This window comes from Lissotriton vulgaris, chromosome 3_1 (genome assembly GCF_964263255.1).
Source record: "Lissotriton vulgaris chromosome 3_1, aLisVul1.2, whole genome shotgun sequence".
Taxonomy (NCBI): Eukaryota; Metazoa; Chordata; class Amphibia; order Caudata; family Salamandridae; genus Lissotriton; species Lissotriton vulgaris.
The window spans coordinates 795,589,715-795,615,862 of record NC_141689.1 but is presented as its reverse complement, the minus strand read 5'-3'; the positions used below and the strand labels follow the sequence as shown (position 1 = coordinate 795,615,862).

The 26,148-nt window shown below is 45.6% G+C and overlaps 1 protein-coding gene across 2 annotated transcripts in view; it reads right to left on the bottom strand.

The window, feature by feature from the left end:
- The window catches only part of PRRC1 (proline rich coiled-coil 1), a 194,243-nt gene that overhangs the window by 127,949 nt on the left and 40,146 nt on the right, over positions 1-26,148 (bottom strand). Inside the window, exons 2-4 of one of the 2 annotated variants that reach the window (XM_086961114.1) lie at positions 25,097-25,205; positions 11,748-12,227; positions 5,866-6,017 (exon numbers count right to left, since the gene is read on the bottom strand). In XM_086961114.1, the coding sequence (XP_086817240.1) occupies positions 5,866-6,017; positions 11,748-12,227; positions 25,097-25,187 (723 nt within the window). In that variant the 5' untranslated portion in view covers positions 25,188-25,205. Of the gene's footprint in view, positions 1-5,865; positions 6,018-11,747; positions 12,228-25,096; positions 25,260-26,148 lie in introns of both variants that reach the window. The other variant, XM_086961115.1, reaches the window with a different exon arrangement.

Genomic DNA, 26,148 nt, shown 5'->3' with positions numbered 1-26,148 from the left:
TACTGCGAGAGTCCATCAATATTCAGTCAGGCTCTGAAAATGCAACTCGATACGATTGTTCTACCTGGTGGCGCGACTCTGATACAGTATGTAGACGACTTACTGATCGCTGCAGATACTGAAGAGATTTGCAAACAAGCCACGTTGTCATTGTTGCGTCATTTATGTGACATGAAGCACAAAGTCTCGCTTTACAAACTACAATTTTGCCGACAAGAAGTAACCTACTTAGGTCACATCTTATCGAAGGAGGGAAGGAGACTGACCCCAGAAAGAATACAGGCGATTGCAGAACTGAGTGTCCCAAGGACACAAAGAGAAGTGCGTGCCTTCTTGGGCATTACATCATACTGTAGACAATGGATACCGAATTTCTCACTGCTGGCTAAACCCTTGCTGGCATTAATGCGTAAAGACACACCCAATCCTTTGCCTTGGTCTGAAGATTGTCAGGCGAGTTTCCATGAGTTGCGTGAAGCATTATGTTCGGCTCCTGTGTTAGGCAATCCCGACTACAGCAAGTCATTTACATTATACGTCCATGAGAAGGAAGGTTGCGCATTATCAGTCCTGACACAGCACTTTGGGGACAAACAACGCCCATGTGCATACTTCTCCGCGACTCTAGATCCCGTAGCTAAGGCATTACCGAGTTGTTTGAGGGCCACTGCCGCAGCGGCTGTCTGTATTCGACAGTCGGCTGGGTTAGTCATGAATAATACTCTGACCGTTATGGTCCCACATGCAGTGGATATTTTACTAAACAGGACGAAAACACAGCACCTAACTAGTGCTCGACTGTCCAGCTATGAATTGACCCTGTTGGCAAGCCACATTCAAATAAAGAGGTGTGATACACTCAACCCTGCTACGTTACTACCCATTCCACCAGCAGAGACAGATAAAATCGACAAACATGACTGCTGCTTTAGGACAGAGGAAGAGACAAAAGGGAGAGTAGACTTGCAGGATACTCCTTTCCCTGAATGTAATGATAATTTATGGGTTGATGGTTCATGTTTCAAGTTGCCGAATGGTGACACGACTGCAGCATATGCCGTGACAACATTACATACGATTGTAGAGACAGCTCGCATCCCCCAAAATTCCGCACAAGCGGCAGAACTAATCGCACTCACAAGAGCGTGCGTGTTGGCGAAAGGAAAACGAGTGAATGTGTACACTGATAGTCAGTACGCCTTTGGCGTCGCCCACAGTTTTGGAAGATTGTGGCGTGAACGTGGGTTCCTGACGTCACATGGTGCAAAAATACAACATGGCCAGCTAGTACACGACCTTCTCGAGTCAGTGACCTTGCCCCTACAGGTTGCGATTGTGAAGTGTAGCGCGCATAGGAAGATCCGAGATGATGTTGGTCGAGGGAATGTATTTGCCGATGAGGTCGCGAAAGAGACTGCAAGGAACACAATGAGTCGGATGTATGTGGTAGGTCCTGCTAGATGGACCCCTGATGTGGGTATGTGTGAGGACACCATCGAAAGCGTGAAATCTATACAATCTGACGCGACTGAGAAAGAGGTGAATGAATGGAGAGAAAGCAAGGGTAGGTTAGACGCGAATGGTTGTTGGGTCGAACTGTCAGAACATCAGCGATGGTTGTTACCTAACGCCTATGTGCTCGCAGTGGTGACGATGGCCCATGGAATGGCACACATCAGTGTGAAAGGAATATGTAAGCTGTTGGCCCCAGTATGGCAGAATAGTGGTATCCCAAGATGTGCAGAGAATCTGGTCAGAAACTGTATTGTGTGTTTGAAGCACAATCCCGGTAGGGGAACCCCAACCCCAGCTGGTCATTTTGCACCTCCAACGTATCCGTTTGAGGTCTTGCAACTCGACTTCATTCACATGGAGAGGTGCAATAACCTGAAATACGTCCTTGTTGTCGTTTGCGCCTTCTCCAGGTGGATAGAAGCATACCCCCTTAAGGACAACACTGCATTGTCAACTGCCAAAGCCCTTGTCAAGGAATTTTTCCCTAGATTCGGCATGCCTAGGATTGTCTGGAGTGATAACGGAAGTGAATTTGTGGGACGAGTGATGAAGAGAGTGTGTGAGTGTCTAGGCATCCGCCAGAAGTTCCATGCTGCAAACCACCCCCAATCAGCAGGATTAGTAGAGTGCTATAATGGCACGTTAAAATTGAAACTGGCCAAGATCCAAGCCAGCACAGGCCTCAAGTGGCCCGACGCCCTGCCTTTAGCACTCCTGTCTACCAGGATGATTGTCCATTCTAGATTAGGACTTAGCCCTTACGAGATAGTGTTTGGCCGCCCAGCTACCATCTGGGGTGTGCCAAGGCCTAAGAGGATAAGTGAAATCGAGCACCCTGTACTGTTTGACTATTTGCACGAATTGACAACTAAACGGCATGCTTTACATCAACAGGTCACCAGCTCCTCTCCACCTGCGTCTGACGATCCAGGCCACACTATCGAACCCGGCTCCTGGATCCTGATTCGGAATTTCAGACGTACCAAGAACGAGGAGCCTCGCTGGACCGGACATTTCCAGGTTTTACTATCGACCCGCTCTGCAGTACGTGTCCACGGAAAGAAACATTGGGTGCCCGGCGCCCATTGCAAAAGGGTCCCGTTGCCCCTTCCATACGACCGATGGGTCCAGCAAGGAGTCGCTGACTCCGAGACCGAATCTGTACCACGTTTTGTCCCCTTCAGCGATGCACGATTAAAAGGAACTAATACCGACAAAGAGAGTGATTGTATTCTGCAAGGATCTGTGCCACCGTCGCTGCAGTTGGACACTACAAAACCTGAAACACTGTTTGAAGATCACACCGTGCCTGAAAAGGAACGATATAATCTAAGGTCAAGACCAAAGAACTGACATACTCGAACTAGTGCAATCTTTCCTTTTTCCATGAACTATTTTTGATTCCACAGCTCTCTCTCCCAGGGAACTAGCTCATTTTTGATTTTCGAACCGCCATCCGGTTCTGCTGCTAAGGCCGCGGTTGAAGTCTGAGGAGTGCATCCGGGGACGCCTAGGTCAACGGTTCTGGTCAGTCTGAGGGAATCACCCCGGACTGGACGGAGCGCACATCTTGGCAGAAGCAACCACCCACCGTGGGCAGCAACCAGAGGATGGAGTTTCCAGGGGTTGAGAGACCTGCTAGACACATGACTTTTGAAAAGAAAATATGTACTATAATGGCAAATAGACATTTTCTAGTGTTAAGCATCCTAATGTTGTGTAGTATAATAATGTTTTTGACTAGCTTTGCTCTGTCCATTTTTCGAGTTCCATTCATACACAACACACAACTCGCACCTTCTCCCACTGATCCGACACACTCCTTCCATCCCCTACCTGAACACGAGTCTGCCAGAAGACTCGAATTTGTAAATAATTCATTTGTCTTACTCCTACACCAGCACCAATCTGTTATGAACAACACGAACTGTTGGATATGTGGACTCATGCCGCACACAACCGATAAGGGTATCCCTTACTTCGTCCTGCCCTTCAGTTATTACGGTTCTTTGTGGGCTTTCCAGACCATGTTCCTGTTTTCCCTTGAACCATACGTTCGGGGAGAGAACTCAAACAACAAGGCATTAATAGCAGGAATCAAGAACATGAGTAGAGATATTGACACGATCAGAGCCACTCCCAAAGATGAGTTTACCCCATACAGTAGGTGGAACATCACCAAGTATGGGATTTCATTAAGTGAGAGCCAGAAATCAAAGAAATCATCCTCAGTCTGGGTAGTACCCCACCGTGGTCACTTATGTCTGCAAGGCATTGGCAGGGATCCCGAAGCACAATTGGGGAAGAGCATATGCACGGAAACATACGTGTTTGCCTCCCGAACTTCCCCTCCAATCTTGGCGGCTAAAGGTACATACTTCATCTGCCACGACAAGGCATACACTTGGTTGCCTGCTGACTTCTCGGGCACATGCTTCATCTCGTTTCTGCTGCCACCCACCTACACGGCCGGGGCAGATTACCATCGGACAAGGACAGTTAGGGGTGTCGTGAGTCAAGACGACACTGCGGGTCAAGAATTTGGAGACTTCGCAAAGGGTTTTCTGCCATTCTGGGGGCCTATGGTGAACAGCAGGAACATTCGACAATTAACGAGGATAGTTGAGTCCGCCGTGACTTAAACGGCTGGTGCCCTTAGCAACCTGACAACTGAGCTTCAGTCGGATCGACTTATGACCCTTCAAAACCGGGTTGCCCTAGATGTCATACTTGCAGACCGTGGTGGTGTATGTAGAGTGATCCAATCTAGTTGCTGCATTTTCATCCCCGATAATGCTCCGACAGTGTACCAGGCCATCTCCAAATTACACAAAATCTCCGATTCCCTTCACACAGAGAAAGGGGATTGGTCTCTGCTAGCGTGGTTCTGGGAACTGATCTCTGCCTGGGGATGGAAAACTCTGATCTTCATTGGGATGATCTTAGCCGTTCTGTTTATGTTCTGCCTGTTTGTACAGTGCGCTCCTGCAATATGTGGCCTCTGCGCCACTTCATGTGTAAGGAAGCCTGTGTCAAGGGACGAACTGAGCAACAGAATGATGCTACAGCAGGATCTCCGTGAATTCATTAATACCGATTTGGACTCTGACTAGCGTGAGTTATTGCCTTATATAAGGGCAAAAGGAGGGTCTGTGGTACTGCAATTCTGGACCCCTCAGTTTCACCAGCCTCGGGGTCCAACACTCGTGTTATAAAATACCGTCGTATCATGACGAATTTGGTATCTACGAACCGGTAATGATTAGGACATCATCCCCATGCATTTGCGTCATGATTAAGCGATGCTAACACCCTCAAATCTTGATTTGCGTCTCGAACCCGCAGACTCCATTTTGTAAACGGCATCCATCTTATGGCTTGCCCTCATATAAGTCAATTGATTAAAGCCGAGCTTGATCTAAAAGGACACGTCCTTTGTAGCTGACTCCCCCATGACCTGGCCGAGCTGACTCCACTGCCTTCAGCCAAGCCTGTTTGGGCAGCTCCTCGCCCAGTGGCCGAGCCCGATATCATCAAAGCACAACATGTCATAAACCCTCACTGCATACAAACCCTGTTTTCCATACACACACACACCTGTCCATGATTCTTGTTTATGACACGTTTTATGATGGGAGGGGGCTCGACCGTATTGGCATTTCATCGATATCTGATGGGAGTTCTGGATCTGGCGGGGTAATCCATCACAAACTGGACATCTAAAATATGTGCGGACCAGCATGACTTCGCTCTTTGTATTATTGTGGAAATATTTGTCTTGCCATATCGTAAACTTAAGAATTCTTGCCTGCAGCTGTTATTTATGTATATAAGGAGAAGTCTGGTTCTGTAAAAACGAACAGTCTCCTGAGAACTTACGGCCCGTGTTGTCGTACTTCTAGGACGCATGTTACTTGGTTGCAGCCAATAAACTCAATCTTTGACTTCATCTAGAAGACTCCGTGTTTCTGTAAGTCCAGAACAGGGAGAACCTAGAGGTCTTCGGGTGTGGTCCCCTGGCACCACCGGGTCTCTAAAAACCCGGCACCTCAACTGCCCTTGTCCCTCTTTCTAGTGAAAAATATTGGGTCATTTTACGAAAAAGTGAAACCACTTCTACAGAGCCCTAGCAAGAAAAAAATATTCAAAAGCAGTAAGTTAAATCAACCAAGTACAACTTTTCTATTGTAATGGACCTCAACGTATTTACTTTAATTCACCTTTTTGTTACTTGCTTTTTATTTTTCCACAGTACTACGCTCTTATTTCTGAAACAATCTTAAGCAGCTAATTAACAATTTGTCAACATCACACACAATCAGAGGTTACCCACCCTACTCAAAAATGTACCTTAAAAAAGCCCCAAATTCCACCAGCTTGGCCTTCCTGGGGAACTCCACGTAACCGAGGGTCTTCATGCTCTTCGGGGAAAGTGATGGTTGAACCGGTGCCGGTGCCGTGTTGTAGAGAGCTCTGATGTGTAACAGGATTTGACATAACAGCTAATTGGGATAAATGGAAAGAATATACAGTTCACAATGACACTCAGCAAGGTTAAGGTTCTTTCTGTTCATTTTTATTTGAAACTGGTATTCAGCATCAAAGAAATATACCATGCTACTTGGAAGCGAAAGAACTGCTGGGCACAAAAGTACTTCCTAGACCCAGAGAAAGCGCGCAATATAAAGTTTATTAACAAATATTCATATTAGCTTCCTTACATTTTCAGGCACATTTTCAACATCAAAACAAAATCAACTGCAAAACATGTCTCCAACAAGTTAGTGTTATCTTTTAAAAAGAGCTGCTTAGGTATGCAAATGCTTTTGAGTATCGGGACCTGTGTGAAGAATCAGTTGAATCAAGTCCAAGAGGCTGCACAGCTGGGAAAGTGTAGTCAAAATATCATCTCCTAAATATTGGCTGCTCGTTTTCTTACTTCTGCTGAGCTGTGCGAGCTGCAGAAACCATGAGGTGGAAGAATGAAGATCATGGATGGTGGGGGAAAGGCTTAGGTCTCATACTACTTATCCCTTAACCACCATTAAGAGGGGCATTCATCAAGATAGCTGGGTTACAGTTAAGAAGATCCTAAAAGCAAAATCCGATGGGGAAGCTTGTATCTAGTACAGTCAGTGCTTTAAATGGGCCAGTACTCACTAGTACGGAGTACCGGCACTTCTTAGATTTATCACTCTGAGTACCAGCACTTCTCTACTTCAGTGGAGAGTACCGGTACTCATGAAAAGGTTCGACTCATTGCCCGTGCTGGTGAGCAGGAGTGGAACGTGTCTCTGGCAGCCAATACGCCACTTCTGCAGCCCCGACCTGAGCCCCAGCTGAGCTATTCAGCAGGGCTGATTTGAATAATGTCTGAGTGCTCACCTTCATGCTGTGCTTGACAGAGCAGTGTCACTTCAGGCCCTGTGCTGTCAATCACATTCACACTATCCTGTGCATTCCTGCAAGCACAGGAATGTCATTGCCCTGGTAGTGGCCATCAGGCTACAGCCAGTCCGGTCCTGATGGCAATTAAAAAAGCCATGGTAGGTGAAGAGAAAAGAAGGCTTTTATCATATCTTAGTCTTTTGTGTCAGCTATGTTTGTGTGTATGCCTGTTTTTGTAAGAAAAAAGTGAGAGAAAGAGAGAGAATCCAGACACACTCAGGAGGTATTTTAAAGAAAATGGGTGGCACTTTGTTTGTACATATCTTTTTGGCGTCAAAGATTCATAAATAACATAAAAGGGAAGGAGGTTGGGTGAACGAGTGGATGAGTGAGTGGATGGACGAGTGTGGAGGTATAGATGTATGGATGAATGAATGAATGGATAGATGTATGGATGAGTGAAAGCATGCATGGGGGAAAGAGGGTGGATGATTGGATAAAAGGGCGGATGATGGGTGGATAAGTGAAAGATTGGATGGATGAATGAAAGATACGGAGGGTGGATGATGGATGAGTGGAAGGAGGGTTTGAGTGAAAGCGTGGATGGAATAAAGGATTGAAAGGGTTGATGGATGAGGGAAAGGGTGGATAAAGAGGTGGATGAGTGAATGGACAGGTTTGGAGATGGATGGTTTAATGGATAGGCTTGGCTATGAAGGGTGGATTGAATGGTGAAAAACTGAATGATTGATGAAAGAGTGAATAGACGATAGAATGTAAAGTTTAAATGGTGGACATCAGCAGGTAAATGGTAGGATGAATGGATAGATCGGTGTAGGAGACGAGTTATCTTCTGGGAAGGGTCATGATGAGTTGCTTTATTTGCTTGGTGTCATAAGAACTTTGATTCGACGTGGGGGTATTTTCGGTGTCTTCCTACTAGCGTGCTCAAAAATATATAGTATTGTGCCAAACAGCAATTAACAGTATGACATTAAGAAGGTGAAACTATTGCAAATAAAAGGAATATTATCGTATTTCTCTTTCACTTTGTATAATGAGTTAACCTGCTTTTTCAAATAAATACATTTCTCATGTGTTTTGGTATGTGCTGACACGAATATAGAAGTTGTTAAGTATCATCATATCGTGCCCTTAGCCCCACCCCTAGCCCCGCCCTGTCACTACACCTCTAGCTCACTTTAATGAGTAGCTGCACTTATTTTTTCCCATTTGAAGCACTGAGTACAGTCGCCTTATGTTTTGGATTTTATTTCCCTATGTTGACAATATTAACTGTCAGGATTATATTGTAAAGAATGTTTTATATCTATTCATGTTCAATAATATCGTTACTTAGCTACATGTTATGACTATCAACAGGTAAAAATATGGCGCGTTCATTTTATATCCTTTTTTGGCGCACATTTATGTAAACATTAAGCACAGCACATTATTCTGCACAAAATTGGGTTGTCTGCTGTCAATAAGTAATTATTATTCTTTATGTTGGTTTGTGTGCACGAACATTTTGGATTAATTTCTCTGAAACTACTTTGTTTACACATCTAGCCTTGCACAACATTATCATGATGGTTCGAACATCATGTACAGAGCACTTCAACGCAGCATGTACAAATGTCGTTTCTATCTTTATCCACGGGGTGACAGGGCTATCTGCATATCCATAACATCACTAATCTATACACACATTGCAAGGCTGCTTTCTATTATAAATAAAGAGCATCCCATAAGATTAGCGGAGGAAACACTTCAGCTGCATGCTGAGGCTTCACCACACAGCAGTCTGACATCTAGTGAGGGGTGTCCAGTTTGTGACCAAGATGGGGTCCTACATTCGTTCCTGCCAGGTAATGGTGTTGGACCGTCCCTTCGGGGGATTCTGGCATCACAACTACACATACTCTAGGTACACTCAGAGTAGTGTGTGCATAGTAGGTGTATGCCCTATTACTGCCTTTTTTATATGTCAGCACCATTGTAGCACTGCATCTACTGTTTACTCTTTTGGTGCTTGTAATCACTTTCATCTGCTTCTGCCTACTGATGAACCCAGCACATGTATTGTTATGTTATTAATGTTATATGCACTTGTAGCGCATGGCTGCCCCAGCAACAGGGTGTCTCAGCCCTAAATCTAACAGAAAGCATACATGCGAGGAAGCTAAAGGTTGAAGAAAAGCCATATCTTGATCATTTTCCTGAAAGCCCAATGGTCTTGCGTGCTGCGGGCAGCAAGAGGAATGGAATTCCAAAGGGCAGGTGCCAGTGCCCTGAACCAGCGACCCCCTGCTCTTGTCTTGCGCACTCGCAGGACACAGGCCAAATGCAGGTCTGTGGAGCGCAAGGCTCAGGCCGGGAAATAAAGCGAGCACAGCCCGCTCAGAAGTTCAGGACCCAGGCTATACAGGATCTTATGTGTCATACACAGATTCTTAAAGTAGACTTTCTGCTCTATAGGCAGCCAGTGAAGCCGGCGAAGGTGGTCTGAGTCATAGCAATACTTCAATAGTGCAAAGAGTGTGTGGGCAGCCGCATTCTGTGCCCTTTGAAATCTTTTGGTCACAACTTTATTAACGCCAAGTAGTAACCCGTTACAGTAATCTAGCTGAGACAGCACAGTGGATTGGACAATAATCTGACGGGTGGGTGCGTCAAAAAGTCCAAAAACGGTTTCTGGCCGCGTAAGAGACCCAAGCAAGTTCCCACCACTTTTAGTGTGCCCCTCAAACGAGAGGGAGCTGTCCACAAATACTCCCAGATTCCTGATCACGGATTTAGTTTGGGGGGGGACTAAGGGTCACGGGCCACCATTGATTGCCCCATAGATGGGTATCTATGCCCACCAGGAGCACTTCTGACTTGGTGGAATTCAGTTGCAAGTAGTTATCCATCATCCATTCAGAGATGGCCGTAAGATCGTCTTGGAATTTCACCTGATCCTGCTTAGAGTTGCTAGAAAAGGTGAACACCAATTGGGTATCGTCAGCGTATGATACCATGGCAATGTTACAGGCTTTGGCCAGGGGGGCCAGAGGGCAGACGTAAATATTAAATAGAGTGGGGCTCAGGGCAGATCCCTGCAGAACACCACAGCAGAGGGTGGGCACTGGAGGTAAAAGGGGGAGCAGAGACCTGGAAAGACCGGTCAAGAAGGACGAGAAACAAGAATACTGTTCGTTCAATAAAAACGTCCCACTGTCCATATTTCTCTGAGCACAAGTAAGCACGAGTGACTGAACGAAAGGTTCTGATCTGTTCCCACAATCCCGAGGGGTCAGGGTTGTCATGTTCAGTGGTTGCCAGAAACTATTTACTACCTGGTAAGGTTAGTAGGTCTCATAGTGCCACTGTGAGCTAGTTTGTATATAGGCCAACATATCCTGCGGGGGTGCCCAGGATCAGTCTAGGTACCTCACCTAAAGTTTTTGTTGTCCAACAAACGCACAGGTCCTACAGATTAGTGGGAACTACATGGCAGGGTAACTTGCCGTACTATTATTGAAACTTTCCTGGTCCAACCGCCGGGACTTCAGGCACTAGAACACAAGTCCACCACACCCTCCTCTCGCAAATTAATCACCATCCTCTACAACTCTATGCAATCCTACTCTCAGAGAGCCTGCCCAGACAGGCTTAGGTTCTCCAGGGACAGACTCTCAGTGGTTGAATTGCTGTGGGCAACTGAAATTACTCTTGCCATATTGTGCTGGATACATTTAGATTTTTTTCACCGCCTATATTGCACCCAGTTACAGCTATTTTAGATGGGCCTAGTATCCAACTCCCACTGCCTCCGATATACTGCACCCCAGGCCTCCTTTCTTCATCTGGCCTGGATGTGCCCTGGTGTAGCAACATTTTGGGAATCAGTCTTTTCAGTTATACACGCAATAACCGACCAATACACTCCTTGTAGACCCCTAATCGGGTTTCTGGGTTACATGAAGGATATTTCAGCCGCAGACCATAGGATCACAGCTATGCTACTTCTTGCAAAAAGTAGGGTGGCCCTGTCCCTACAAGAGATGCCTGGCTGCAGGATGCAACATACTGTTCTGAGCAACTATCCCACTTCTGTGAACTGATGCCACCACAGTCACGCCCTAAAGATATTTGGGAAACTCTGTTAGCCTATTTACGGATAACGACACATTAGCACAATCGCCTGCCGCGATCACACCCCCTGTGTTTCCAGATCCACTTGATAGCTAACACCTTTCCATTTAAGGATCATGTTGGGCCTGTACACCAATCCTCAGAAAGACTTCTGGTATTCTCAAGAGTTTTCCTATTACACTAGTTATTCATTAATCAATGGGCTGCCTCGCAGTTCCATAGTCCGTGCACATTCTTAATCAAATTAAATTGCTCATCTGAGCTGTATAACTGTATACATTGTGCGACTTATTTGCTGTCATATAACGATCCTTCTTGCTGACCCCTCGCCCCCACCCCTGTTCCTTTCTCCCTACCCACCCTGAACTTAATTTCTGTATTATTGTGTTCATTGTGTGTATAACTGCTCCTTATTTTGTGGGATTTGCTGTAATGCTGTATCACTATAAGAAATGGCAATAAAAACAAGTTCAATAACTCACAGGTGTGTATAATTTTCTATCCTCTACATTATTGTAGAGCACACTTGCTTCCTCCGCTTCACTTGATAAACAAAATCGACAGGTACAGCACATACATGCCTGCATATTTGTTCCCACTTGATTATTATACTAAATATGTCAATTTTGCTTTCTAGCAACAACTCTTTTCTTATAGCATAACAAAATATGTTATCAATCAAGACTAGTGAAAGAGAAAAGTACCTGTCACTGGTGATGCAGAAAATGATGGCATCAGAGGAGTTTGTGGAGCTCGACCAGCGTGGCCTCTTGTAATGTCATAAGCTGAAGACATTGAAAACCCAGATATTGGAGGCCCTGCAGGAGGTGCAGAAAGCATGGGAGCTGGTGTAGTATTCAGAGGAGGCCCAGAAGGTGTGAATGCTGGCACTGGGCTGCTGAAAGCAGCCGTCACTGAAGGGTGATGTGGGCCACTCGCCAAGGCATGAGGAGATCCAAACTGCAGAGAGGTGACAGGAGGAGGCGGGCTGCTCATCATGCTTTGAGGAGACATAAAAGGTACATGAGGAGGAGGCGGCGGCGGACTGCTGGTCACAACTTGAGGACTTACAAATGGTAGTGGAGTGGTTTTCACTGGAGGAAGGGTAGAAGGAGTTGAGAAGACCGGTTGCTGCAAGGGCTGAACAGAAGATGCAACAGGAATAGAAAGGGGACTGGATAGAACTAGAAGAAAAAAACAGAAAAATATTTTAATTAGACTCAAAATGTTGGAATAAACAAATGATCAAATCAACACGTCCCAAATAATGAATCGCTTACTAAGCATGGTTGTCTAGTCCACCCATGCATGACCACTTTTTATTATCTTGATGCATAAACCAAATACATCTCACTGTTACACCGTTCATTTTCTCTTCGCAGCATCAGCAGAGATCACACGGTGATGTGTACACTACATAAACAACTCTGAGTATTAGAAAACCTATTGCGCCACTATAAGCATAATCTTTCTAATGCAATGTGATTGCATATGCATAGTTGAATTGAAAACAATCCATTTAAGATTGGTAAATGTTATTGCTAATAAATGATTGAGATAAAATGTTGTTATAGATGGGATTAGTGATTGGAATTCAGTTTCTTTTATGGGATAGGCTAAAAGTAGTAGGTAGGATAGTGGTTTACACTAGGATTTGATGTCTAAGGGGTAGTTTTCTGTTAATGGTGTGTGTCAGATTTAGTGCGAACACTAAATCTAAGTATGGTTATGGTTAGGAATAGGGTTGTCATTTGAGCAAGGCTAGTCTGCTGTTATGGTTAAAGTTGCTATTAGAGCTGCTTGGCGGAGACCATTCAGAATGCTTTGGGAAAAAAAACATGAATGTGCCAATTTTCAGAAATGTCATCAAGTTCCCAACACTCCTGAATAACTGGTCAAATAACTTCCCTCCTGGGATTGATGACTGCATGAATCTTCATTGCAACAAATGCAAGGTTACACAAGAGACTGCTGTAACAACACTCCTTGCGAGATCCGTGGTTTCAGAGGATGAACAAATCAGAACACATATTTCATCTTTCTGCCGAGTGAAACAGTCCCTTCCCTGGTGGTGCAGATGGTTAAATGTTCTGAAGGTAGTTCCATTCCATCAAGAACCACAGTAGCAGACCAGTGCAGAGGTTTGGGTCAGATGGAGAACCTATATTTCGCATCAATATGGGGCAGTCTACATAGCTCTCAAGGCTTTCCTGTGGTCTCTAACAGACCTGATCTAATTCAGACAGAGTAGATGATCACAATATCACAATAAGCATGGAGGCATCAGATACAGGACAATATCTCTAGAAGCTCTGGTAATAAGAATTAGCTTTTAGCAAGAAACCTATCCATTCAGAATGTATTAGCTGGAACTCCAAAACATCTAAGCAGAATTTCTCAGCACATTTCATATATAAAACCATCAATATATATGTTCCCAAAGACAGCGTGCTAGAAAGTGCTCTCAGATTGAGATTTTTCTCAAATGGAATTGTCCACATCATCATAAAAATGCTAAATACCCAAACTTCATATTCAGAGTATTGGAACCAGGATCACGAGACAACGCTGTTTGCATAGACTAGTCTGAGACATTCCTCCACCCTTTCCTGCCAAGCCTACTGATTCCATTAGTTCTGCAAGAAGTTCAGAAATTTGAAATGGAAAATGATTCTAATGCCCAGAACGGCCAAGGCAATGGTTGTTTCCAGAGCATCTTCACCAGTCTATAAACACCACACAAGAGTCTTCTATGCAAGCCAAATTTACTAACAAAGATGTAGAGGCAATTACATCATCCCAACGTGATGTCCTCACATTTAGAAACAGGCTCGTCTATTCAGCAGGTCTGGTTTCATCCTGGAATGCTGTTTAATGTTTAACTTCGATATTTAAATTCAGGATTCTGAATAAATGTAGCCTGTTCAGGCTAAGGAGGTTATGCATTTTAAGAATGACTGCTTACCACCTCCTGCGTACGTATGTTGATTATTATTAGGAATTGTTCCAGGATCTCTGCAGGCACATAGTATTCTATATTTATGACTTCAATGAAGAGATCAATGATGCAGGACAATGATTACAAGTAACATTTCCACTGGTCCCACCATACAGATATTTCAAACATTAATTTGTGTACAGTCTTCTAGAAAGTTCCAGGCTATGACATGTTCTTCAATCAGGTTTTCACACACAGATTCAGATGTTCTCAGTGAGAGATACACCGAGTTGACAGCAGTATCTCTCAGCAGCTGCATGAAACCATGAATTATCTTGCTAGAATATGATCCACACGATGTCAAGGGGCTACTATTCACACAAGTGTTTCAACCTTTTCATTGAGCATTCAAACCAAGTGAGACTGAATGAATAAACCTGTGAACCAGTGTTTCCTCCAGATGTCTTAAGAAGATGTGACACTGAAGTCTAGCTCAATACGAAGGATAAATGGGTCATCCTTCATTTTTAAAGATGCAGCAAATTTCAAATCAGTTTTCAGGCCCCTATGAGAGTTGCATGCAGATCAACTACACTTTGTCTACAGACCATGCCTCTGTCCACATAAAAAAGTCTCCAAATGCTTCAGTTTGGTAACAGTCTCAGAGGCAATATTTCACACTATACACCATCAAGGCAGTTGTGCTCCTGCTTCAGAAAAACACTGAAGACCTAGCTATGCAATCTTTCTTTCATTTCTTTGCTCAGTATCCTTTCTCTTTTGTTTTCTCGTTCTCTTTCTTCTGCCCATCACATATGAACTATTTTATGTGTAAAGTTAAAGCATAGGCCAGTTTTCTACAAGCTTTAACGTCTAGTTTGCTGGCTCACTTAACAGAGCAGGTTGTAAAATGGGAAAAAGGTGGCTGGAAAAAAGAGATTACCGCTGGCTAGATGGTCGCCCCACGGATGGATGTTTATTCCTAATATTCTATTGGCAGCAGGAAAAGGTAGACACACAGCATCTCTGTTTCACAGAAGAAAGTGAAGACGGGGATGAGTAATAATGTTGGAAAGACGTTTATTCACGTTACTTTGAACATCCATGTATATACAAGTAAAGCCCAGCCAGGAGATTTAGAGTCATTCTGGCTTCATCCTTGCACTGCATCATATGTTCCATGGCATATGGTGAAAAAGCATTTGCAATGCAATAGGTCTCGCATCTGCGAGAGTTTGAGCATTGTAAATGATAATGCCTTTTATTTATGTGTTGGTTTTGAAAACAGATAAATAAAATGCATTGTCATTTACAATATCAATAGCTTAAACTCTCGCAAATGCAAGACCTATTTGTATCCACTCATCATTGTAGGGGTTTTATTCCGGTCAAAGATCCCAAAGTAGCCTTTCATAGCATCTTCCACTTGATTTGAAGCCTTCAAAGTACCTGCGTATACTTTAGCTACATTTGGATATTTGTATCAACTTTAAAAGGTGGCTTGTCAGTAAACTGTCTTATATACAAGTATGTATGTTGCGATAACTTTCGCTGAACAACTATGACATTTAGTATGTGTGCCTGCATGGAATTGCAACTAAGGTTCCCTCTTAAAGGAACGCAAATGGCTTGTTTCACCCATAGATGAAAAGGCAGCAAAAAAGTCTGTGCTTGAAAAACCTAAAAAGTGCTGCCCAAACTATCAGCGATACACCCTGGCGCCAACTAAAATCGAGTCAATACCATAAAAAACCGTTGTTGTGCTGACTCTTTCTTTATGAAACAATCGATGCTTGCAAAATTCTGAATGCAAAATACACATAAAAAATAAATAAATATAGCACTATTTGAACCATGTTGTCAGTGAAGTTACAAAAAACGCTGTGAAAATAGCACTATTTGCATCATGTTTAGGGCACTCGGGCACGTAAGCTGTAAACATGACATTTTACAAACTCGTTGGTGCAGTTAGTCAACAGGGGAATTACTGTATTAGTTTTATTATGTGCTTAGTGCAGACAGACAGATACTGCACGGTTTCACGGGTTGCGCCAGGTTCTTGATACAGCCAGACACCAAGATTGTACATAATGCATTGATTTATTCAACCGATAGTGGACACCTTGTGTCATGTCCTTAGTACAGACAACCTATGAATTAAACACTAAACTTCTTTTGTCGCATGAAATACTAATAGCCCCTCCTGAGTTTAAGAACACAGAGGTTTTAAACACTGTATCATGTAGTTAGTGCAAGTAGGCTTTAAAACACCACATTTTTCTAGTGCTAGGTTAGTGCAGAGATGTAAACACTGGACTCGTAGGAGACAGTAAACACTGTACCCTTTCTATCGTGAGCTTAGAGCAGATGGTCACACATACAGAAAGGAAGCACTGGTACGTCTGGAAACTTCTCGTAATGTGAATTGTGGCCTTCCAGGACTTCCTGTCACGTGACCCAGAGCACTTCCTGCAACTTCCCATCTTATTACCAAACCATGAGGCTCTATGAATTAACAAGAAGCTCCACCTAGCCAGACCTAACAGTTTTTGCAATGCAATAGGTGTCACATTGACGAAACGCTCGAAAATGCAAGACCTACTGCATTGAAAATGGTTGTTTGCAAAAGCGCCTAATCTCGCACTTTCAGTTGAATGCCCCTTTCCTTAGACGCGGGTCGTCTAAAGAAAGGAGAGTGGCCGCCATTAACAACCAAGTCAAAGAAAAAATAGAAAGATAAAATATGCGAACGGGGTCGGCGTCACAAAGCAGGTGCAAATAAACCAAAAGCTCAGCCGCCACTGTGGCATGCCGTGAAATGAGGAAAAAAAATAAAGCCTTGAGAGAGCGTGGTGAAAAGCATTTAACAAAATAGTGCTCGGAGCCTGCAATTATAGCCTACCGAGCACCAACACATGTAGCAATGAGCGTCCTCGTGAGAGGTTACAAAATGAAACAAGGCAATACTAAGGAGGGACTAACTAGCCTATTAAAGAATTAGAAGCCAGCATTTCCCAAGGACAATGGCACAAGCAAATAAAACATATGGGTGGAGTGTGCGCGGAGCTTCAGGTCCAACCCTTAATACAGTATGCCTCGCAGACCAATGCATGCGCTGCCCAGGCCCAACCTAAAAACTAGGAATACAGATAAAAGATAACGATAGACGAACAAAATTTCAAATTAGACCAAAGACAAACTTGAAAATTATCAGCCAGCTACAAACCACTGGTTGCCATCTAAACTTTTGGTGCCTGACCAACTAAAGAAGAGGATAGTAGTTTCCATTTCTGAAGCCTCATTTGCGGCCCCAGACTGAGCATGTGAAGTCTTATATGGTGTATATGGTTCTGCTCACAGTACCAGATCAGTAAAAAAAAGTTTAAAACACAGGCTTCCCCAAACTAAAGTGTGAGCAGCTACGGTAGGGAAACAATATCAAGTGAAAGCTAAACACCATACTATATCCAAATGAATTAAAGAATTTATGAACAACAATTCACCAACAGTCTCCACAAAACCTCTTTTACACATTTTAATATATCAAAAATACATCTCCACTTGTTTTAGTACAAAGTGTCCTCCAATGAACGTACGAGTTACTTACCTTCGGTAAAGATGTATCTGGTAGAGACTATTCTAGCCAGAGATTCCTTAACGTAGAATTATCCCCAGGCGTGAGACTGGATCCGGAAAACTTTTTGCCACAGCAGCCCTGCGCGCCGCAGGGACGGCACCACGTAACTCTGTTCTAACGTCGTCCACGTCGTCAGCGAGGATACATAAGTCCCATCCTGGCGTGCCTACGTCAGTTTTCTTCCGAGAAGTTTTCCGAGCCACAGCGCGGAGCCATCACTAACAAAACTGTGAGAATACTGGAACAGTGTGCGAAAATCCTCGCTAAATAGAAGAGAAAGAAACAAATGGTGAGGAACAGCACCGTCCAGAATAGAGCCAGGTACTGAGGCATCAAGATCTGGAATGAAAGAACAGGGCACCGCTACTGAAAAGTAATCCTGCAAACAAATACAACAGCTTCCCCGGGGCAGAAGCATGTGAAAAATACACAGCTGACCAAAAAGTCTGCAGCCACTGCCCGGAACAGAAAGGGACAAGGAGGTCAGAACGGAGAGCAATGACCATTCAACCTCAGACGATACCAGCAGGGAGAAAGTCTCCCGAAAGCCAAGGTTGAGACCAGCCAAGGCACCTCAACCCCAAGGTCTGCCAAAGACAGAAGAGCAAGTAACAAAGGGAAGAAGAAGCACAAGCTAACTCCACACTGGAGACCAGGGTGCAGGGGCGCAGAAGTGCCGATAAAAGTCAAGAATGGAGCAACAAAACAAGACGAGCATCCCCTGAAGGAGGGAGTAAGAAAAGGCACTCGCAAAAGACAACCACCCCGGAGACAGGCGAGTGCAGAAGACCAAGAGGGCCCTCGCAGAACGGGGAGGAAGGGCGGGTTGTGAAGGAATCTGCGGCTAGAATCGGCTCTACCAAATACATTGTTACCGAAGGTAAGTAACTCGTACATCTGATAAAGACTACAAACCGCAGATTCCTAACATAGAATAGATACCCTAGCCATACCCAAGGGGAAGGGGGGTCTGCGAGAGGACCTCCCAAGCTCAGGCAAACCCAAGACCCCAATAGGGGACAAATCACTGGGACAGGGAAATAACCAGTCCTCCCAAACAGGGGATGAGCCACAGGGACGGGGGAAAGAGCCCAGTCCCCCCACAAAACAGACTAGAACCTCAGTGTTGCGGAGAACACCACCCCACAGGGGATGTGTCACAACGACAAGCGGCAGCCCCGCCCTCACCAAGCAGGAGAAGGAAGGGCAATACGAAAGGAGGACATCAGCCAATGTTCCAGGGACCTCCACTAGAAGCCCCAGGTACAGGCAATACAAAAAGAGACCAGAAGCCAATGTACCAGGGACTTCCATTTGAAGCTCCAGGTACAGGCAACACGAGAGGAGACCAGCAGCCTATGTACCAGGGACCTCCACCGGAAGCCCCAGGTACAGGCAATAGGAAAGGAGGTCAGGAGCCAATGTACCAGGGATCTCCACTGGAAGTCCCAGGTACAGGCAATGCGAAAGGAGGCCAGTAGCCAATGTACCAGGGACCTCCACCGAAAGCTCCAGGTACAGGCAACGAAGGGGAGTACCGAGGAAGAAGAGTAACCCAGAGACTCCAAGGAGAAGAGCAGAAACGAGGGCAAGAGCCCTCCACTGGGAACACACCCAGTGAAGAGGGCGGCCAAACTCATCACAGCTGGACGTCAACGGGCCAGACAGAACAGCGTCGAGTAATAAAGCAGGTGGAAGAGAAAAACATAGTCCCATAAGGCTCCCGAAAAACCAGAAGCAGGAGCGCCAGGCCTCACTCCAAGGCCCCTGACCGAGGACCAGAAGAACCGGCGGGCGCAGCTGGATGCCGACAAGCGCTACTAAACTAAACGTCCAAACCACAACGTCCAGGCGGGCACAGCTGGGTGCCAACAAGCAACCAGACGGAAAACAAGAGGAGAAACCAAGTCGTCAACACAGGAAAATAATCCTTCTAGACACCAGACAGAGGACCAGGCCAAACGGCAGACAAAGCGCAAAAAACACCGCAGCACCACGCCGCAGCTGCCCAAGAAAATGCACCAGCAGCATACAGCAACACCAGGAAGGGCAAGGAACCCACAAGGGGGAGTCCACACCTTCCCAGTGTAAGACAGGTCTATCCAATAGCTACAAATACCCCACGCAGGGTAGGACACGGCCCAAGAAGTATGAGAACCACTCTTAGGGATGAAAATCCCGCATTAGAGAACAAATTAGAAAATCTGCAGCAGCAACCACAGAATGCTTAGTAAGCAGCCAAAAGAACACGCTTTGCCAAAAAGAGGGCTGACCCAGAAACCAACTGAAGAGGTAGGCCAACCCAGGAACCCAAGGAGCCCCAGGAGGCAGAGGGGCCAGGGGGAAAACCATCCGCGAGCCACGGAAAGAAAGGTTCGAGGATTTAGGCCATGGGGGCGGCGAGGAGCCCTCCCTGGAAGATGCTAGTGAAAAGGCAACAGTACAGCGCCCTGTCTCCAGAGAGGAACACACCAACAGATTGCCAACCTCTGGAGAAGAAGGGACCTCAGGGGAGGACTTCAGAACCCGATGCCGACACTGCTTTGTGGAGTCCGCCACCGGCGTCAATCGGCGCTGGAGGGGGCACTCATGGCGCCGGACTGACTCCTGCCACCACGTACTCTCCATGAGGGTGGGGCGGGGTCAACGCCATAACGGCGAGGGAGCGGAGCAGGCTCGGCTTCAGACGGGACAGCCACCGTGCCAAGGACCGTGGGGGACTCGGGGAAAGCACCCCAGGTCCCTGCCTCCACCCGTGACTCTACCGGAACAAAGGAGGAAGGCTCCTGGCACCGAAACAGTGCTGGCTCTGCCTCTGGTGAGGCAACTGCCTGCTCAGAGGACCGAGCGGGACTCGGGGCAAGCCTGGAGTCACAGCGGTCTCCTCCACAGGGAGCCCCGTAGGGATTTGCGGTGAGGCAGGGACACCAGGCGCCGAAGCGGGGAGCTCCGAAGCACCACCCTACTACGACCTGGAGTCGGACAGTCCGGCGCCGGGGCCAGACCTGCCAGCGACTCCGCGGAAGGCCCCGCGCAAGGCAAGGGTTCCGCGGACATCTCAGGAGCTGGAGGAAGGGCCAAAGAAGCATGCAGCGCTGCCGCGTAGGCTGTCATTTGAACCCTAGTCGCCTCTGCGCCGGGAAACGGCGGGTAGGAAGGCGACAGGAGGGGGTGCATGTCCCGGGAGGGAGCAGGCGCCCACCGTGAAAAGAGGACAAGGCCTCGGAGACAAACTAAAGGACCTACTAGCCGGCGAGCCACGCCCTTGGGGTTGCAATGAAAGACGATGTCGCAGACGAAACGGGCAGTTCCTTGCTTCCGAGGTAGGGGACGGACGCTGGAATGACACCAACCTGGACAAGCGTGCTGACAGCAACTTCATCCAGCGCTCCCGCCGTGACTTAGGCTTAAGGTGCTGGCAGGCGTTGCAGCTTTCAGAGTCATGGTGTTCACCCAGGCACCATATGCAAATTGGGCGAGGGTCCGTCGTGGACATGGGACGCGCACAGGAGGTACACGTCTTAAAGCCGGAAGGCATTCGCACACTGTTACACTTTACGCAAAGTGTGTAATAGAATTGAAGGCCAAAACAGGTCAGGACACAATCCGGTTCCGCGTTGCACATGGACGAGAGAAAAAAACGGAAGTAGGCGCGCCGGTGTGGGACTTCTGTATCCTCGCTGACGTCGCAGACGACGTCAGGGCAGAGTCACGTGATGCCGTCCCCCCAGCGCGCATTGATGCTGTGGCAAAATGTTTTCCGGATCCAGTCTCACGCCTGGGGATAATTCTACGTTAAGGAATCTGCGGCTAGTAGTCTCTATCAGATACATAAAATACATAAAAACACAATCCATACAAGTATTGTAAACAAAATCTTTAATCTTGTCAATGACACCCATCCATATCTATCATAAAGACTTATAACATACAGTAATTCTTATACGCATATCCAATTCTTAACCTATTCCCAGAAATGGGCAAATATAGCTTCCTACACATAGGAGGTCTGTATGAACAGAGAGAAAGCGAGTCGGTCAAGGAACGTTTCGGTGTTATGCGGATTAGAAAAACACTTTCCTTGGGACCAACGTCATAATAACAATTTCATAATTGAGGGGAAATCATGAAATATCCATTAAAAGATTAAAGTCATCATATTACTTAAACATTGAACGTGGATAATATTGCCTTTTTACATACATCGAGCATTTCCGTGTGGATTTCTGCACTAGTGCTTAATTTCTCAAATAATAAGTGCTGGTACGCAAAGTTTTACTCGAATGTCCACAGTCGGCACAGACAAGTGACAAGATTACTGAACACCAAGGCTGTGGTGTCTTGATTTCATATCATGCCTTTCTTCCACCACCAGGCACTCTGTGCCTCTTAATCTCACGCACGCGAGTTCTTTTTCATTACTGCTTACTCCCATGCTTACAGTTTTTTAGTCATCTCTTCCTTTCCTCATTTTGTGCTTCTCTCTCTCTTGCTCCAACTCAAAGTCTGATGTGGAAAAATAAGTGCCAATCCCCAGAAATGAGTGTAGGTGTGCTCCATCTGCAACCACTGGCTCAAATGTATTCCTAGTTTGAATATGATATATGATACATAAATCATCAACAGGTGACATGCCAACTAAAAGCCAAAAGAAATATGATCGCCCATAGTGAAACCTTTCTTCTGACTTTTGATTCTCAAGTGTCTCTACCACCATTTATAGAATGAAACCTTACTCTACAATCCGTGCCCCTATGACAGTCATTTCCTTCTTGTACTATTGGTTTCTTCTTCGAAATGCAATGTACTTTCATACAATGGGTTGCGAGTTAGGGTTGGGGCTTGATAATTCTAAAAAGCAAAATATCCAGAACATCCCTATTGAAGCTTGTTTATGGGAAAGGATACAGGTCATATTATGGATCCGATATAACAAAAAATACCTACCAGACAAGGTTACATGTGTCCAGGGAGGAACACTATTAGAATCTGTTGAGCTCTACATTATCCTGTCATTTTAAAATAAATAATCATGATGCCGTATGCTGTGGAACGCCCCGGGATGTCGATGCTGTACCTCTGTACTGTGCTGGGGCCTGCACTGGGAAGCGCGAACCCACGATTGGCGATGTCCTACGAGCGCTGAAGATTTGGCAAGTGACCTTGGCCCGGGATTCTTGTGTGCAAGACAATGTGGTGACCGCCATTGCTCCCGGGCCGTCCCTCAGAGATGCGGATGGGCCCGAGGTGGTTGCTGTTTGTTTCCCGCATTTTGGTGGGGGTAGCGATGTCTTGGTTCGCATGCGGGAAGAATTGCTGGTGATCATTGACACTGGTGTACATGACTGCCGTAAACAGCTTTTGCATTACCATCGGCGGAGGATATCCCATGGGTTGCTTCCATTGGCCGTTCAGCGGCTGCTCCACGGCCTTTTCTCTCCGCTTTGTTTTATGCCCGCTACTTCGACATACATCGTGGCGATAGCTAAGAAAGGACTGGGGTGAGCCCGGTTCTTAATCCGGAGGACTGCTGTTCGGTGCACGGAGTTATGGACTGCCTCAAATTGAGATAATTTGTCGAATCCTTAATATGTATGGCTACCTGAAAACTGGCCAGTTTCGTTTTGGGCTGCACTAATTGTTTGCATGGGCGGGGGCCATGCGCCCTGTTACATGGTATTCTCTCCCCTGGCTTTCCTTTTTCCCTTTTTATCTGTTTTCTTTCCCTTTCCCTATATTATCTCATACTATATTTCGGGTTCATGTTTAGGGCGACAGGCACGCTGCTGGGAGGGGTAGGCTATAGCCTTCTGCAGGGGTGCAGGGTGGGGCGGGTGGATTGGGGTCTATTAGATAGTTACTTGTTTCTATGGCTCTTTTGTGTCCTTTTCTTGGGTCTCCATGACTGTTCGTGATTCCCGCGGGGTGAGTGACTGGAGGGGGGGCGGGGGGGGGGGGGGGGGTGGGTATTCCTATATAATATGGTACTTTCAGGTTCTGCTTATCCTGACTTAGCCGCCCCGCCCCTAAGAATGTTTGCTGTCTGGATTGTTGATCGCCATTATCGCCGTGGGGCGGGTACAGTAACGTGGAGCCCCATTTTCCTTTTTTTCTAGTATTTTCGTTTTCTTTTACTCTCCGGGTTGGGCTGTATAATGATTGCAACTTTATCCGTCTCTCTGATAGTTAGACTATTATGAGAGTGATGTTCTGCTTGTCTTTGGGCACATGAGGTTGAGGGTGGACACTACCGGAGGAGAATTGCAAGGGCATCTATGGCTTGAACGCTTTGGACTATTCTGATTACAGATCTATGGATTCCCTATTATAATGTTGTTGGATCTGTTCCCCGCCATGTGCACCAGGACGCTTATTATACAACCGATCCTTTATTCTTTCAACATAAAATTAACCTTCTCTGATCCTGTGCCGGGGGGTTACACTCAGTTAGCATTATGGACTCGCAGCATTGTGTAGTATTGCGTAACCACTCCGTACTTTTTATTGATATTGGTGCTTTCCAGTTTGTTCTGTGGCCGCCTCTGGGTTGTAGGCCCGTATTTGTATGCAACCATCTACACAAATAAAGGTTTTCAAAAAATTAAAAAAAATATATATATACGTTGTACGCTTTTTTCCCCGAAGGCTTTGTTTACGTGGCTGATCGAGTAATGTTCTCTCCATTGTTATTATCACAATAACATTACTCTTCCTGCTAGACTAAAACAACACTATCCAGTAACTCACTGTTTGATTAAGGCCTACCTATATATTTAGCTAGGGCATTGTTTGCAGAAAGAATCAAGTAGTAATCCCTCAATTGCCGATATCTCAATATCCCGAATATTCCTGCTACATATCAGCTGCATAGTAAACTGGTTACTCCCTATTAAGATCTACCCTATACCGCTGTGTGACTGTCTGTAATGGGGACCAGAAAAAAACATGAACCTCTCAAAGAATGGCTAAAAGACAGCTAGTCATTGGCAGTTACACTCTTAGCACCAATGGCAATCTTAAAGGTAGCTCAGGAACACCGCTGGAGCTGTATAGATGTGAAACAATAACCTTTAGAGACCTGCTTACTACTGCCTCTCCCTGATATTGGCAATTTCAGAAGATCATGTGAAGAAGTGATTGATAAAATCACTTGGGATTACTATTTCATGTAGCTTGGGGAGGCTAACTTTAATCAGTATGGATGTTAGGGAGCCTTTCTGGATTTGAACCATATTTTGGGAACAACAATGGTGATGCACGGTACGCTGTCTTGTTCCCGTCAGAGCTGAGAAGAGGGATGCTTCCTTACACGAAAGAAGAAAACCATACTTGTTTCTTCAACTATTTACCAATTGAGCCTGTCAATTCAATGATTTAGGGATAGCAAAAGAGAACAAACGCCAATTAGAAGCCGTTTATACGTCCAACACATTCAACAGCATGGTACCATAGCATCCACGTAATGAGATAACACATACCTGGTGGTAAGGGTGTGGCAGTAGATACCACAGCAGTAGTTGGAGGTGGCGTGCTGGGGGGAGTCGCCTCTATTCCACTCTCTTCCATCATTTTTTATCACTGTGCTTTCTAGAATGACAATAAGCCCTTTGGTGAAGTTGCAGATACAGTAAACATGAAACACTAAATTGGACGAAAGAAAGTCTGGATTAGTATTTGGGTATATAGGGTTACAGCTAATTTATACAAAAAATCCCCTCCCCCCGCCCCCAAAAAGATACATTGGATCATATTCCATATCCAGGATTTGTGTTGGAAGGGGGGGGGATAAATGCAGTGAATGATTACAACTTTTGTTGCCCATTAAAAAAAACATTGGCAAATCCAATAGGTCTCGCTCGTTCAAGAGCTATTAGCTTTGCCAATATGTTTTCGCAATGTTGTACACAAGAGGGGCTGCTGTTCAGCATGGCTAAAAGTTAGTAGAGTAAAAGAGAATGGTGAGGAGTGTAGTAAAGTGGAGTAGGGTGGACTGTTATGGAGGAGGGTGGCATCGCGTAGTGTGGGGTAAGTATAGTTGAGTGGCATGGAGAGGAGTCAAGTGGAGTGTCATGGAGTCGCGTACAGTGCTGTAGAGTGTTGTGGAAGGAGTAGGGTGTTGTACAGTTGAAGGGTGTAGAGTTGAGTGGCGCCGAGTGGGGCACAGTGTCAGAGTTGAGTAGAGTGTCGTAAAGTGGAGTGCTGTGGAATGGTGTTGAGTGGAGTGGCAGAGGGTGTTGCATAGAGTGGAGTACAGTTTTGTACATTAGAACGCCACAGAGTGGAGTAGTGGGTCATAGAGTGGAGTAAAGTGGCATGGAGAGGCATAGAGAGAGTTGTGTAAAGAATTGTAGAGTGGAGTCATAGAATGGCATAGAGTGGAATACAGTGCTGTAGAGTGGACAAGTCTTTCAATGGAGGAGAGTTTAATGGAGTAAAGCATCATAGAGTGGAGTATTTTGGGAGTATTTTGGAGTGCAGTATCGTCGAGTGCAGTACTGTGGAGTAGAGTGGCCTAGAAAGAAGTGGCATA